Raw genomic sequence first — 15,511 nt, 5'->3', positions numbered from 1 at the left:
AAGCAATGTGTTCACGAAGGCATCAAACCTGTATTGAAATAAATTCAATTGACTGAATGTACTTAGATAAACGTCAGCTACTGTGAAATTGTACCTTTTTGCAAAAGTGTGCCAGGATGACGTTTTCAGGCTGCATTTAACCTGTCCCACAAAGCTACCATTTAACCTGTCCCACAAAGCTACCATTTAACCTGTCCCACAAAGCTACCATTTAACCTGTCCTGCATAGCTACCATTTAACCTGTCCTGCATAGCTACCATTTAACCTGTCCTACATAGCTACCATTTAACCTGTCCCACAAAGCTACCATTTAACCTGTCCCACAAAGCTACCATTTAACCTGTCCTGCATAGCTACCATTTAACCTGTCCTGCATAGCTACCATTTAACCTCTCCCACAAAGCTACCATTTAACCTGTCCTGCATAGCTACCATTTAACCTGTCCTGCATAGCTACCATTTAACCTGTCCTACATAGCTACCATTTAACCTGTCCCACAAAGCTACCATTTAACCTGTCCCACAAAGCTACCATTTAACCTGTCCTGCATAGCTACCATTTAACCTGTCCTGCATAGCTACCATTTAACCTGTCCTACATAGCTACCATTTAACCTGTCCCACAAAGCTACCATTTAACCTGTCCTGCATAGCTACCATTCAACCTGTCCTACATAGCTACCATTAACCTGTCCCACAAAGCTACCATTTAACCTGTCCTGCATAGCTACCATTTAACCTGTCCCACAAAGCTACCATTTAACCTGTCCCACAAAGCTACCATTAACCTGTCCCACAAAGCTACCATTTAACCTGTCCCACAAAGCTACCATTAACCTGTCCTTTAAAGCTATCATTTAACCTGTCCCACAAAACTACCATCTAACCTGTCCCACAAAGCTACCATTTAACCTGTCCTTTAAAGCTACCATTTAACCTGTCCCACAAAGCTACCATTTAACATGTCCTACAAAGCTACCATTTAAGCTGTCCTTTAAAGCTACCATTTAAGCTGTCCTTTAAAGCTACCATTTAACCTGTCCCACAAAGCTACCATTTAACATGTCCTACAAAGCTACCATTTAACCTGTCCTTTAAAGCTACCATTTAAGCTGTCCTTTAAAGCTACCATTTAACCTGTCCCACAAAGCTACCATTTAACCTGTCCTGCATAGCTACCATTTAACCTGTCCCACAAAGCTACCATTAACCTGTCCCACAAAGCTACCATTTAACCTGTCCTACATAGCTACCATTTAACCTGTCCCACAAAGCTACCATTTAACCTGTCCTGCATAGCTACCATTTAATCTGTCCCACAAAGCTACCATTTAACCTGTCCTGCATAGCTACCATTTAACCTGTCCTGCATAGCTACCATTTAACCTGTCCTACATAGCTACCATTTAACCTGTCCAACATAGCTACCATTAACCTGTCCTACATAGCTACCATTTAACTTGTCCTACATAGCTACCATTTAACCTGTCCTGCATAGCTACCATTTAACCTGTCCTACATAGCTACCATTAACCTGTCCCACAAAGCTACCATTTAACCTGTCCTACATAGCTACCATTTAACCTGTCCCACAAAGCTACCATTTAACCTGTCTTGCATAGCTACCATTTAACCTGTCCCACAAAAATACCATTTAACCTGTCCTGCATAGCTACCATTTAACCTGTCCTACAAAGCTACCATTTAACCTGTCCCACAAAGCTACCATTAACCTGTCCTTTAAAGCTACCATTTAACCTGTCCCACAAAGCTACCATTTAACCTGTCCCACAAAGCTACCATTTAACCTGTCCTTTAAAGCTACCATTTAACCTGTCCTTTAAAGCTACCATTTAACCTGTCCCACAAAGCTACCATTTAACATGTCCTACAAAGCTACCATTTAACCTGTCCTTTAAAGCTACCATTTAAGCTGTCCTTTAAAGCTACCATTTAACCTGTCCCACAAAGCTACCATTTAACCTGTCCTGCATAGCTACCATTTAACCTGTCCCACAAAGCTACCATTTAACCTGTCCCACAAAGCTACCATTAACCTGTCCCACAAAGCTACCATTTAACCTGTCCTACATAGCTACCATTTAACCTGTCCCACAAAGCTACCATTTAACCTGTCCTGCATAGCTACCATTTAACATGCCCCACAAAGCTACCATTTAACCTGTCCTGCATAGCTACCATTCAACCTGTCCTTCAAAGCTACCATTTAAGCTGTCCTTTAAAGCTACCATTTAACCTGTCCTTTAAAGCTACCATTTAACCTGTCCCACAAAGCTACCATTTAACCTGTCCCACAAAGCTACCATTTAACCTGTCCTTTAAAGCTACCATTTAACCTGTCCTACAAAGCTACCATTTAACATGTCCTACAAAGCTACCATTTAACCTGTCCCGCAAAGCTACCATTTAACCTGTCCCACAAAGCTACCATTTAACCTGTCCTTTAAAGCTACCATACAACATACAACTCTCCTTCCGTGGCCTCCAACTGCTCTTAAGTGCAAGTAAAACTAAATGCATGCTCTTCAATCGATCACTGCCCGCACCTGCTCGCCCATCCAGCATCACTACTCTGGACGGTTCTGACTTATTATATGTGGACAACTACAAATACCTAGGTGTCTGGTTAGACTGTAAACTCTCCTTCCAGACTCACATTAAGCATCTCCAATTCAAAACTAAATCTAGAATCGGCTTCCTATATCGCAACAAAGCTTCCTTCACTCATGCTGCCAAACATACCCTCGTAAAACGGACTATCCTACCGATCCTCGACTTCGGTGATGTCATCTACAAAATAACTTCCAACACTCTACTCAGCAAACTGGATGCAGTCTATCACAGTGCCATCCGTTTTGTCACCAAAGCCCCATACACTACCCACCATTGCGACCTGTACGCTCTCGTTGGTTGGCCCTCGCTTCGTACTCGTCACCAAACCCACTGGCTACAGGTTATCTACAAGTCTCTGCTAGGTAAAGCCCCGCCTTATCTCAGCTCACCGGTCACCATAGCAGCACCCACTCGTAGCACGCGCTCCAGCAGGTATATCTCACTGGTCACCCCCAAAACCAATTCCTCCTTTGGTCATCTTTCCTTCCAGTTCTCTGCTGCCAATGACTGGAACGAACTACAAAAATCTCTGAAGCTGGTAACACTTATCTCCCTCACTAGCTTTAAGCACCAGCTGTCAGAGCAGCTCACAGATTACTGCACCTGTACATAGCCCATCTATAATTTAGCCCAAACAACTACCGCTTCCCCTACTGTAATTATTTATTTAGCTCCTTTGCACCCCATTATTTCTATCTCTACTTTGCACATTCTTCCACTGCAAATCTACCATTCCAGTGTTTTACTTGCTATATTGTATTTACTTCGCCACCATGGCCTTTTTTTGCCTTCACCTCCCTTATCTCACCTCGAAAACTGAGGATGTAATAAGTAGACTATTTCTTAGAGACTGCCAACACAAAATACATCTTAAATGTGACATGTCCCAATTTACAATACAATATTTGTCTAGCTAGCTACAGTGCCTTGCAAATGTATTCACCCCCTTGGTGTTTTTTCCTATCTTGTTGCATTACAACCTGTAATTTAAATTGATTTTTATTTGGATTTCATGTAATGGACATACGCAAAATAGTCCAAATTGGTGAAGTGAAATGATATATATATTTTTTTAATGTTAAAATAATTTTAAACTGAAAAGTGGCACGTGTATATGTATTCACCCCCTTTGCTTTGAAGCCCCTAAATAAGATCTGGTGCAACCAATTACCTTCAGAAGTCACATAATTAGTTTTAAAAAAGTGTGCAATCTAAGTGTCACATGATCTGTCACATGATCCTAGTATATATACAACTGTTCTGAAAGGCCCCAGAGTCTGCAACACCACTAAGCAAGAGGCACCACCAAGCAAGCGGCACCATGAATACCAAGGAGCTCTCCAAACAGGTCAGGGACAAAGTTGTGGAGAAGTACAGACCAGGATTGGGTTATAAAAAAATATCAGAAACTTTGAACATCCCACAGAGCACCATTAAATCCATTTTTTTTAAATGGAAAGAATATGGTACCACAACAAACCTGCCAAGAGAGGGCCGCCCACCAAAACTCACAGACCAGGCAAGGAGGGCATTAATCAGAGAGGCAACAAAGAGGCCAAAGATAACCCTGAAGGAGCTGCAAAGCTCCACAGCGGAGATTGGAGTATCTGTCCATAGGACCACTAAGCCGTACACTCCACAGAGCTGGGCTTATGGAAGAGTGTCAGGAAAAAGCCAATGCTTAAATAAAAAATAAGCAAACACGTTTGGTGTTCTCCAAAAGGCATGTGGGAGACTCCCGAAACATATGGAAGAAGGTACTCTGGTCAGATGAGACTAAAATGTAGCTTTTTGGCCATCAAGGAAAACGCTATGTCTGGGGCAAACCCAACACATCTCATCACCCCGAGAACAACATCCCCACAGTGAAGCATGGTGGTAGCAGCATCATGTTGTGGGGATGTTTTTCATCGGCAGGGACTGAGAAACTGGTCAGAATTTAAGGAATGATGAGTGGATTAAGGGGAAACGTTTAAATGTCTTGGAATGGCCTAGTCAAAGCCCAGACCTCAATCCAATTGAGAATCTGTGGTATGACTTAAAGATTGCTGTACACCAGAGGAACCCATCCAACTTGAAGGAGCTGGAGCAGTTTTGCCTTGAAGAATGGGAAAAAAATCCCAGTGGCTAGATGTGCCAAGCTTATAGAGACATACCCCAAGAGACTTGCAGCTGTAATTGTTGCAGAAGGTGGATCTACAAAGTATTGACTTTGGGGGGTGAATAGTTATGCACGCTCAAGTTTTTGTCTTATTTCTTGTATGTTTCACAATAAAAAATATTTTGCATCTTTAAAGTGGTAAGCATGTTGTGTAAATCAAATGATACAAACCCCCCCCAAAAAATATATTTGAATTCCAGGTTGTAAGGCAACAAAATAGTAAAAATGCCAAGGGGGTGAATACTTTCGCAAGCCACTGTATGGCTCTAATTGCCGGAATACATCCACTGAAAGCACTTTTCAGTCAAAGAGTAGGCGTAATCTGTGTCCGGGAAACTGCTCCTAAGTGTAACCAATAGGTCTACTGACCGCCACTATGCCTTTCTAATGGGTTTGATTTGTCCCAACGTATTTGTGTAGTTAAATGTTTGTATCAACGTTGTGTCTTTTATTCATTATTGAACTCACCGGTTTTGAAGATCTCGTAGCGCAGTGAAAAACCAGCTCCCTGGTGAGCGTAGTCGGAGACAAACTTGATGTGGAGCATGGGGCCGGAGGAGATGATGGCTGGAGGGGCGATGTTGCTGCAGTGTTTACCCAGCAGATCTCCGTTCTCACTGCTTCCATCACGGATCTCTACGAAGTCATATCTGGGAAGAAACATGGACAAGAGAAACATGTTTGGTATTGGAAGTCCAAGAAAACCAAGTAGAATCCAGACAGATGAGATATAGCTGGCCAACTCAGTAAGACAGATGAGATATAGCTGGCCAACTCAGTAAGACAGATGAGATATAGCTGGCCAACTCAGTAAGACAGATGGGATATAGCTGGCCAACTCAGTAAGACAGATGAGATATAGCTGGCCAACTCAGTAAGACAGATGAGATATAGCTGGCCAACTCAGTAAGACAGAGGAGATATAGCTGGCCAACCCAGTAAAACAGATGAGATATAGACAGATGAGATATAGCTGGCCAACCCAGTAAGACAGATGAGATATAGCTGGCCAACTCAGTTAGACAGATGGGATATAGCTGGCCAACTCAGTAAGACAGATGAGATATAGCTGGCCAACACAGTAAGACAGATGAGATATAGCTGGCCAACCCAGTAAGACAGATGAGATATAGCTGGCCAACTCAGTAAGACAGATGAGATATAGAGATATAGCTGGCCAACTCAGTAAGACAGATGAGATATAGCTGGCCAACCCAGTAAGACAGATGAGATATAGACAGATGAGATATAGCTGGCCAACCCAGTAAGACAGATGAGATATAGCTGGCCAACCCAGTAAGACAGATGAGATATAGCTGGCCAACCCAGTAAGACAGATGAGATATAGCTGGCCAACCCAGTAAGACAGATGAGATATAGCTGGCCAACTCAGTAAGACAGATGAGATAGAGATATAGCTGGCCAACCCAGTAAGACAGATGAGATATAGCTGGCCAACCCAGTAAGACAGATGAGATATAGCTGGCCAACTCAGTAAGACAGATGAGATATAGCTGGCCAACCCAGTAAGACAGATGAGATATAGACAGATGAGATATAGCTGGCCAACCCAGTAAGACAGATGAGATATAGCTGGCCAACCCAGTAAGACAGATGAGATATAGCTGGCCAACTCAGTAAGACAGATTAGATAGAGATATAGCTGGCCAACCCAGTAAGACAGATGAGATATAGCTGGCCAACCCAGTAAGACAGATGAGATATAGCTGGCCAACTCAGTAAGACAGAGGAGATATAGCTGGCCAACTCAGTAAGACAGATGAGATATAGCTGGCCAACCCAGTAAGACAGAGGAGATATAGCTGGCCAACCCAGTAAAACAGATGAGATATAGAGATATAGCTGGCCAACCCAGTAAGACAGATGAGATATAGCTGGCCAACCCAGTAAGACAGATGAGATATAGCTGGCCAACTCAGTAAGACAGAGGAGATATAGCTGGCCAACCCAGTAAAACAGATGAGATATAGAGATATAGCTGGCCAACCCAGTAAGACAGATGAGATATAGCTGGCCAACCCAGTAAGACAGATGAGATATAGCTGGCCAACTCAGTAAGATAGATGAGATATAGCTGGCCAACTCAGTAAAATAGATGAGATATAGCTGGCCAACCCAGTAAGACAGATGAGATATAGCTGGCCAACCCAGTAAAACAGATGAGATATAGCTGGCCAACTCAGTGGCTGCTGAGATTAAAACATTGTCCAGTCACAGTGCTGTTTAAATCTTAAAGATGTTGGGTTCAACTGTTGATGCTTCCCAATTGGCACCCAATCCCTATATAGTGCACTACTTCAGATCACCCTAATCCCTATATAGTGCACTACATTTGATCACCCTAATCCCTATATAGTGCACTACTTTGGATCACCCTAATCCCTATATAGTGCACTACTTTGGATCACCCTAATCCCTATATAGTGCACTACTTTGGATCACCCTAATCCCTATATAGTGCACTACATTTGATCACCCTAATCCCCATATAGTGCACTACTTCTGATCACCATATTCCCCATATAGTGCACTACTTTGGATCACCCTAATCCCTATATAGTGCACTACATTTCATCCAGATTAGTGCACCACATAGGGAATAGAGTCCCATTCAGATGTAGCCTGAAGCGTTTAATTCCAGCTCGTGTCCTATTGGTCAGTTTCTCTGGTCTTTGACTGTCAGCTGACCTCTGTTCTCTCACCCAAACTCAGATTCCTATTGGTCAGTTTCTTAAGCCTTAAGCAACAAGAACAAACCCACCTGCCTCTCCAAAAATAAACCTTTATAGCTGAGAACACATGATAACAGAGTTTAGGGTCTGGGATAGAGGCCATTGTCTTTCGACAGGTGGGGTCACTCCTATAAAACGCTAGTTCCTCAATCTACCAATCAGTGCAGAGGAAAGGTGTTCTATCTAAAAGTCAGGCCCTGCAGGTTCCTCCATTGTAATATAGACACAGTGCAGTATAGTAGGGTTGTGGCTATAGCCCTCGATCTACCAATCAGTGCAGACGACAATTAGAGAAAGACTGACAAGAGCAACTCCATACCCTTAGGCCTTGATCTCCTTTCATTTTAATATAAAATGTAGGGCTGTAGTGCTGTGGTTATTAATTTAATAACCAGCCCACACCTACACCGGTGTCAGTCCACACCACTCTGTAACTGGATTCCTGCTGGATTACTGCTGGATTACTGTTGGATTACTAGTGGATTACAGGTGGATTACTGCTGGATTACAGGTGGATTACTGCTGGATTACTGCTGGATTACAGGTGGATTCCTGCTGGATTACTGTTGGAATACTTCTGGATTACTGCTGGATTACAGGTGGATTACTGCTGGATTATTTCTGGATTACTGCTTGATTACTGCTGGATTACTGCTGGATTATTTCTGGATTACTGATTGATTACTGCTGGATTACTTCTGGATTACTGCTGGATTACTAGTGGATTACAGGTGGATTACAGGTGGATTACTGCTGGATTTCTAGTGGATTACTAGTGGATTACAGGTGGATTACTGCTGGATTACTGCTGGATTACTAGTGGATTACTGCTGGATTACTAGTGTATTACAGGTGGATTACTGCTGGATTACTTCTGGATTACTGCTGGATTACTAGTGGATTACTAGTGGATTACAGGTGGATTACTGCTGGATTACTAGTGGATTAATTATGGATTACTAGTGGATTAATTATGGATTACTGCTGGATTACTGCTAGATTACTGCTGGGTTACTGCTGGATACTAGTGGATTACTAGTGGATTACTGCTGGATTACTGATGGATTACTAGTGGATTACTGGTGGATTACAGGTGGATTACAGGTGGATTACTGCTGGATTACTGCTGGATTACTGCTGGATTACAGGTGGATAACTAGTGGATTACTGCTGGATTACTGCTGGATTACAGGTGGATTACTAATGGATTACTGCTGGATTACTGCTGGATTACAGGTGGATTACTAGTGGATTACTAGTGGATTACTGGTGGATTACTGCTGGATTACTGCTGGATTACTGCTGGATTACTGCTGGATTGCTGGTGGATTACTGCTGGATTACTGCTGGATTGCTGGTGGATTACTGCTGGATTACTGCTGGATTACTGGTGGATTACTGCTGGATTACTGCTGGATTGCTGGTGGATTACTGGTGGATTGCTGGTGGATTACTCCTGGATTACTAGTGGATTACTGGTGGATTACAGGTGGATTACTGCTGGATTACTGCTGGATTACTGCTGGATTACTAGTGGATTACTGGTGGATTACAGGTGGATTACTGCTGGATTACTGCTGGATTCCTAGTGGATTACTGCTGGATTACAGGTGGATTACTGCTGGATTACTGCTGGATTGCTAGTGGATTACTGCTGGATTACAAGTGGATCTGGTAGGGTTTATGGAGATATCTGGTGACTGGAGAGAACTAGAGAGGGAGCAGGGGTTCTGTTGAACTAGCTGTGTGTGTGTATTACTATATCACTATATTAATATATTACTAAAATGCTGTATCAATACATTACTATTATACTATATTACTAGATTGCTACATTACTCTATTAATATATTACTATATGACTATATGACTATATTACTATGTGACTATTTTGCTACAGTACTATATTAATATATGACTATATGACTATATGACTATATGACTATATGACTGTATTACTATGTGACTATTTTGCTACAGTACTATATTATTATATTACTATATGACTATATTTGTAATAATCCAGTAGAAGCTGGAGTACAGATAATGTATCATGCTGACTGCTCTGTGCCTTAAAAAGGTGTGGTACTTTGGGAGAATCTTTACTGTTGTCTGTGGAGGCTAGCCAGCATGTAGCCTGCAGCTCTATCCCACTGACGGGGGGGGACATTCAGGCGAGGGCGAGGTAAACAAGTCTCCAACTCACCTCCCTCATGTATTGTGTCAGCGAAACAGCGTGTGAACTCACAACACCGTGACAACGTGGTTGAGGGTTGTTCTAGAAGCCTTTCTAGGGTTCTGTTCTTCCTTCTCCCTCTTCTAGCTTTAAAATGGACATGTCAGTCACTGCTTTGGCCAGGACAGAGAGAGATCTCTCTCTCTCTCTCTCTCTCTCTCTCTCTCTCTCTCTCTCTCTCTCTCTCTCTCTCTCTCTCTCTCTCTCTCTAACAGACTAAACTGCTGTGGGGCACATAACTGGTGGCACTGTGTCAGGTAGAGGAGTGCGTGGGGGTGGAGGAGAGAACCTGACACTGCTCTCAGCCCCCCCCCCTGACAGACACAGACAGGTGTACTTCTTCCCCCTTCCCCCTCTTCCTCCTCACCCCTTCCTCCACTCTGAGCCAGGCCTGCTTCCCAGCCTGATTCCTCTCTACTCAGTAGCCTACAGGTATAGGCAGAGGCAGTGAGAGAGACAAGGCAAGGTAGAGGCAGTGAGAGAGACAAGGTAGAGGGAGAGGCAGTGAGAGAGACAAGGTAAGGTAGAGGGAGAGGCAGTGAGAGAGACAAGGTAAGGTAGAGGTAGAGGCAGTGAGAGAGACAAGGTAAGATAGAGGTAGAGGCAATGAGAGAGACAAGGCAAGGTAGAGGCAGTGAGAGAGACAAGGCAAGGTAGAGGCAGAGGCAGTGAGAGAGACAAGGCAAGGTAGAGGTAGAGGCCGTGAGAGAGACAAGGCAAGGTAGAGGTAGAGGCCGTGAGAGAGACAAGGCAAGGTAGAGGCAGTGAGAGAGACAAGGCAAGGTAGAGGCAGAGGCAGTGAGCGAGACAAGGCAAGGTAGAGGTAGAGGCAGTGAGAGAGACAAGGTAAGGTAGAGGTAGAGGCAGTGAGAGAGACAAGGCAAGGTAGAGGCAGTGAGAGAGACGAGGTAGAGGTAGAGGCAGAGAGAGATGAGGTAGAGGTAGAGGCAGTGAGAGAGACGAGGTAAAGGTAGAGGCAGCGGCAGTGAGAGAGACGAGGTAGAGGTAGAGGCAGCGGCAGTGAGAGAGACGAGGTAAGGTAGAGTTAGAGGCAGAGAGAGAGACGGGGTAGAGGTAGAGGCAGAGAGAGACGAGGTAGAGGTAGAGGCAGTGAGAGAGATGAGGTAGAGGTAGAGGCAGTGAGAGAGTTGAGGTAGAGGTAGAGAGAGAGACGAGGTAGAGGTAGAGGCAGTGAGAGAGACGAGGTAGAGGTAGAGGAGGAGGCAGTGAGAGATACAAGGCAAGGTAGAGGTAGAGGCAGTGAGAGACGAGGCAAGGTAGAGGCAGAGGCAGTGAGAGAGTCAAGGCAGAGGTAGAGGCAGTGAGAGAGATGAGGTAGAGGTAGAGGCAGAGAGAGAGACGAGGTAGAGGTAGAGGCAGTGAGAGAGTCGAGGTAGAGGCAGAGAGAGAGACGAGGTAGAGGCAGAGAGAGAGTCAAGGTAGAGGCAGTGAGAGACTCAAGGCAGAGGTAGAGGAAGTGAGCGAGTCAAGGCAGTGAGAGAGATGAGGTAGAGGTAGAGGCAGAGAGAGAGATGAGGCAGAGGTAGAGGCAGTGAGAGAGTCGAGGCAGAGGTAGAGGCAGTGAGCGAGTCGAGGTAGAGGTAGCGGCAGAGAGAGAGTCGAGGTAGAGGTAGAGAGAGAGACGAGGCAGAGGTAGAGGCAGTGAGCGAGTCGAGGTAGAGGCAGTGAGCGAGTCGAGGTAGAGGTAGCGGCAGAGTAAGAGATATCTCTATGAAGGCCTGAGTATATTTAGACTGGAGAACACCAGCGAGCTTTAGAGGTTGTATCCTCTTCTTCTCCGGTCTCTGAATCTCGGGCGTGGAGACAGATCTGACAGGGCTCTTTTGACACGATCACAATGTCTCTCTCTTTGTGGCTGGGAAGTCTTGCAGTAGCAGCAGCAGCACTGAGGCAACAACATCCCAAATATACCCCTATTCGCTATATAGTGCACTACTTTTCAACAGAGCCCGTAGTGCACTGCGTAGGGAATAGGGTGCCATTTGGTGATGCAAGTCCCCCTCTGTGTTGTTGGGTTTTTCAAGTCGTCCAGGAGAGCTGCAGGGGAGGATTCTGATTCTACCCACTCTCCAATTAGTTCTGACATTAACCACGGTGACAATGATAGCCTTCTTTCTCTCCGAGCTGGCAGGGAGACATGCCGTGTGTGTGTGTGTGTGTGTGTGTGTGTGTGTGTGTGTGTGTGTGTGTGTGTGTGTGTGTGTGTGTGTGTGTGTGTGTGTGTGTGTGTGTACAGTTGAAGTCGGAAGTTTACATACACCTTAGCCAAATACATTTAAACTCAGTTTTTCACAATTCCTGACATTTAATCCTTGTAAAAATTCCCTGTCTTAGGTCAGTTATGATCACCACTTTGTTTTAAGAATGTGAAATGTCAGAATAATAGTAGAGAAAATTATTTATTTGAGCTTTTATTTCTTTCATCACATTCCCAGTAGGTCAGAAGTTTACATACACTCAATTAGTATTTGGTAGCATTGCCTTTAAATTGTTTAACTTGGGTCAAACGTTTCAGGTAGCCTTCCACAAGCTTCCCACAATAAGTTGGGTGAATTTTGGCCCATTCCTCCTGACAGAGCTGGTGTACCTGAGTCAGGTTTGTAGGCCTCATTGCTCGCACATGCTTTTTCAGGTCTGCCCACAAATGTTCTACAGGATTGAGGTCAGGGCTTTGTGATGGCCACTCCAATACCTTGACTTTGTTGTCCTTAAGCCATTTTGCCACAACTTTGGAAGTATGCTTGGGGTCATTGTCCAGTTGGAAGACCCATTTGCGACCAAGCTTTAACTTCCTGACTGATGTCTTGAGATGTTGCTTCAATATATCCACATAATTTTCCTGCCTCATGATGCCATCTATTTTGTGAAGTGCACCTGTCCCTCCTGCAGCAAAGCACCCCCACAACATGATGCTGCCACCCCCGTGCTTCACGGTTGGATGGTGTTCTTCGGCTTGCAAGACCCCCTTTTTCCTCCAAACATAACGATGGTCATTATGGCCAAACAGTTCTATTTTTGTTTCATCAGACCAGAGGACATGTCTCTAAAAAGTCTTTGTCCCCATGTGCAGTTGCAAACCGTAGTCTGGCTTTTTTTATGGCGGTTTTGGAGCAGTAGCTTCTTCCTTGCTGAGCGGTCTTTCAGGTTATGTGGATATAGGACTAGTTTTACTGTGGATATAGATACTTTTGTACCTGTTTCCTCCAGCATCTTCACAAGGTCCTTTGTTGTTGTTCTGGGATTGATTTGCACTTTTCACACCAAAGTGCGTTCATCTCTAGGAGACAGAATGCGTCTCCTTCCTGAGCGGTGTGACGGCTGTGTTGTGCCATGGTGTTTATACTTAAGTACTATTGTTTGTACAGATGACCGTGGTACCTTCAGGCATTTGGAAATTGCTCCCAAGATTTTTTTCTGAGGTCTTGGGCTGATTTCTTTTGATTTTCCCATGATGTCAAACAAAGAGGCACTGAGTTTGAAGGTAGGCCTGAAGAACTGGTATTTGGCTGATAGCTGCTGTAGCTATGGTTTAGCATTGAGCTGGTATTTGGCTGTTGGCTGCTGTAGCTATAGTTTAGCATTGAGCTGGTATTTGGCTGTTGGCTGCTTTAGCTATGGTTTAGCATTGAGCTGGTATTTGGCTGCTAGCTGCTTTAGCTATGGTTTAGCATTGAGCTGGTATTTGGCTGCTAGCTGCTTTAGCTATGGTTTAGCATTGAGCTGGTATTTGGCTGCTAGCTGCTTTAGCTATAGTTTAGCATTGAGCTGGTATTTGGCTGCTAGCTGCTTTAGCTATGGTTTAGCATTGAGCTGGTATTTGGCTGCTAGCTGCTTTAGCTATGGTTTAGCATTGAGCTGGTATTTGGCTGTTGGCTACTTTAGCTATAGTTTAGCATTGAGGTGGTATTTGGCTGCTAGCTGCTTTAGCTATGGTTTAGCATTGAGCTGGTATTTGGCTGTTGGCTACTTTAGCTATAGTTTAGCATTGAGCTGGTATTTGGCTGTTGGCTGCTTTAGCTATAGTTTAGCATTGAGCTGGTATTTGGCTGTTGGCTGTTTAGCTATAGTTTAGCATTGAGCTGGTATTTGGCTGCTAGCTGCTGTAGCTATAGTTTAGCATTGAGCTGGTATTTGGCTGTTGGCTGTTTAGCTATAGTTTAGCATTGAGCTGGTATTTGGCTGTTGGCTACTTTAGCTATAGTTTAGCATTGAGCTGGCATTTGGCTGTTGGCTGTTTAGCTATAGTTTAGCATTGAGGTAGTATTTGGCTGTTGGCTGCTGTAGCTATGGTTTAGTATTGAGGTAGTATTTGGCTGTTGGCTGCTGTAGCTATAGTTTAGCATTGAGCTGGTATTTGGCTGCTAGCTGCTGTAGCTATAGTTTAGCATTGAGCTGGTATTTGGCTGTTGGCTGTTTAGCTATAGTTAAGCATTGAGCTGGGATTTGGCTGCTAGCTGCTGTAGCTATAGTTTAGCATTGAGCTGGTATTTGGCTGCTAGCTGCTTTAGCTATAGTTTAGCATTGAGCTGGTATTTGGCTGCTAGCTGCTTTAGCTATAGTTTAGCATTGTTCGGGAGGTCACCAAAACGGCAAAAAGAAACACGACACTGTTTTCTGTCAATCACTCAATATGGATTATAACGTTTAAAATCAATTGTGCAAGAAGGGGAGGGGAGATGAGGTTACACGTCCTGTTAAAAGTAACACAGCTTCGAAACCACACGGAATCTGGGAATAATGTGTACATCAACTGGTTAGAGGACGATTTGTAGAAGACAGCCAGCTCGGTTTTGAAGTGTTGCATTTTGGGTCGCCAACGCAGTAAGTGTCAATCACTCATATCACTCATAATCAACAGATTGTGGGCAGAACTTTTGGTTTGTACGCGCGGTTTTAATGTACATTATACAAAAGGACACACTGAACACTTGGAATAACCTGGTTGGTTAGATGAGAACTCGTAGAAAACGTATTGGGGAAATGGCGGATGTTGATTTCGGGAAGCTGCCATCACAGAAAGGTGAATAAAACACTTTTTTCAGTTAACTAACTTCAACGAATCACAACCCACAACCTACAACCCGCCAGCGTCTTTTCTATAAATGATTTGTGCCATTTGAGAAAGAGAATCATAGCTGCGTTGTAAGTCCTGCGACCCCCCCCCCCCCCCCCCAATGCGTATGACAAAATCAACAGTACACAACACAAGATATTGATCTGTTTTAAGAAATTGAGCTTGTGTCATCATGTTGACTATAAACTTTTATACTAACTTCACCAAACTGAGGTAAAAAGGATGTGTAATTCACCAAACTGAGGTAAAAGGGATGTGTAATTCACCAAACTGAGGTAAAAAGGGATGTGTAATTCACCAAACTGAGGTAAAAGGGATGTGTAATTCACCAAACTGAGGTAAAAAGGGATGTGTAATTCACCAAACTGAGGTAAAAGGGATGTGTAATTCACCAAACTGAGGTAACAAGGGATGTGTAATTCACCAAACTGAGGTAAAAGGGATGTGTAATTCACCAAACTGAGGTAAAAGGGATGTGTAATTCACCAAACTGAGGTAAAAAGGGATGTGTAATTCACCAAACTGAGGTAAAAGGGATGTGTAATTCACTAAACTGAGGTAACAAGGGATGTGTAATTCGATATGGTCAAAACGTGAGTTTGTGTAATGTAGTACCACATTCTGTCCACAT

General features: G+C 43.8%; 1 protein-coding gene across 1 annotated transcript in view; it reads right to left on the bottom strand.

Moving 5' to 3' along the window:
• Positions 1 to 15,511, bottom strand: part of LOC120064512 (neuropilin-2-like) — an 83,520-nt gene that overhangs the window by 52,269 nt on the left and 15,740 nt on the right. Inside the window, exons 5-6 of the mRNA XM_039015129.1 lie at positions 7,579 to 7,606; positions 5,265 to 5,446 (exon numbers count right to left, since the gene is read on the bottom strand). Coding sequence (XP_038871057.1) covers positions 5,265 to 5,446; positions 7,579 to 7,606 — 210 coding nt within the window. The remainder of the gene's footprint in view (positions 1 to 5,264; positions 5,447 to 7,578; positions 7,607 to 15,511) is intronic.

This window comes from Salvelinus namaycush, chromosome 19 (genome assembly GCF_016432855.1).
Source record: "Salvelinus namaycush isolate Seneca chromosome 19, SaNama_1.0, whole genome shotgun sequence".
In the NCBI taxonomy this organism is placed as follows: domain Eukaryota; kingdom Metazoa; phylum Chordata; class Actinopteri; order Salmoniformes; family Salmonidae; genus Salvelinus; species Salvelinus namaycush.
This window is presented reverse-complemented; position numbering and strand designations above follow the sequence as displayed.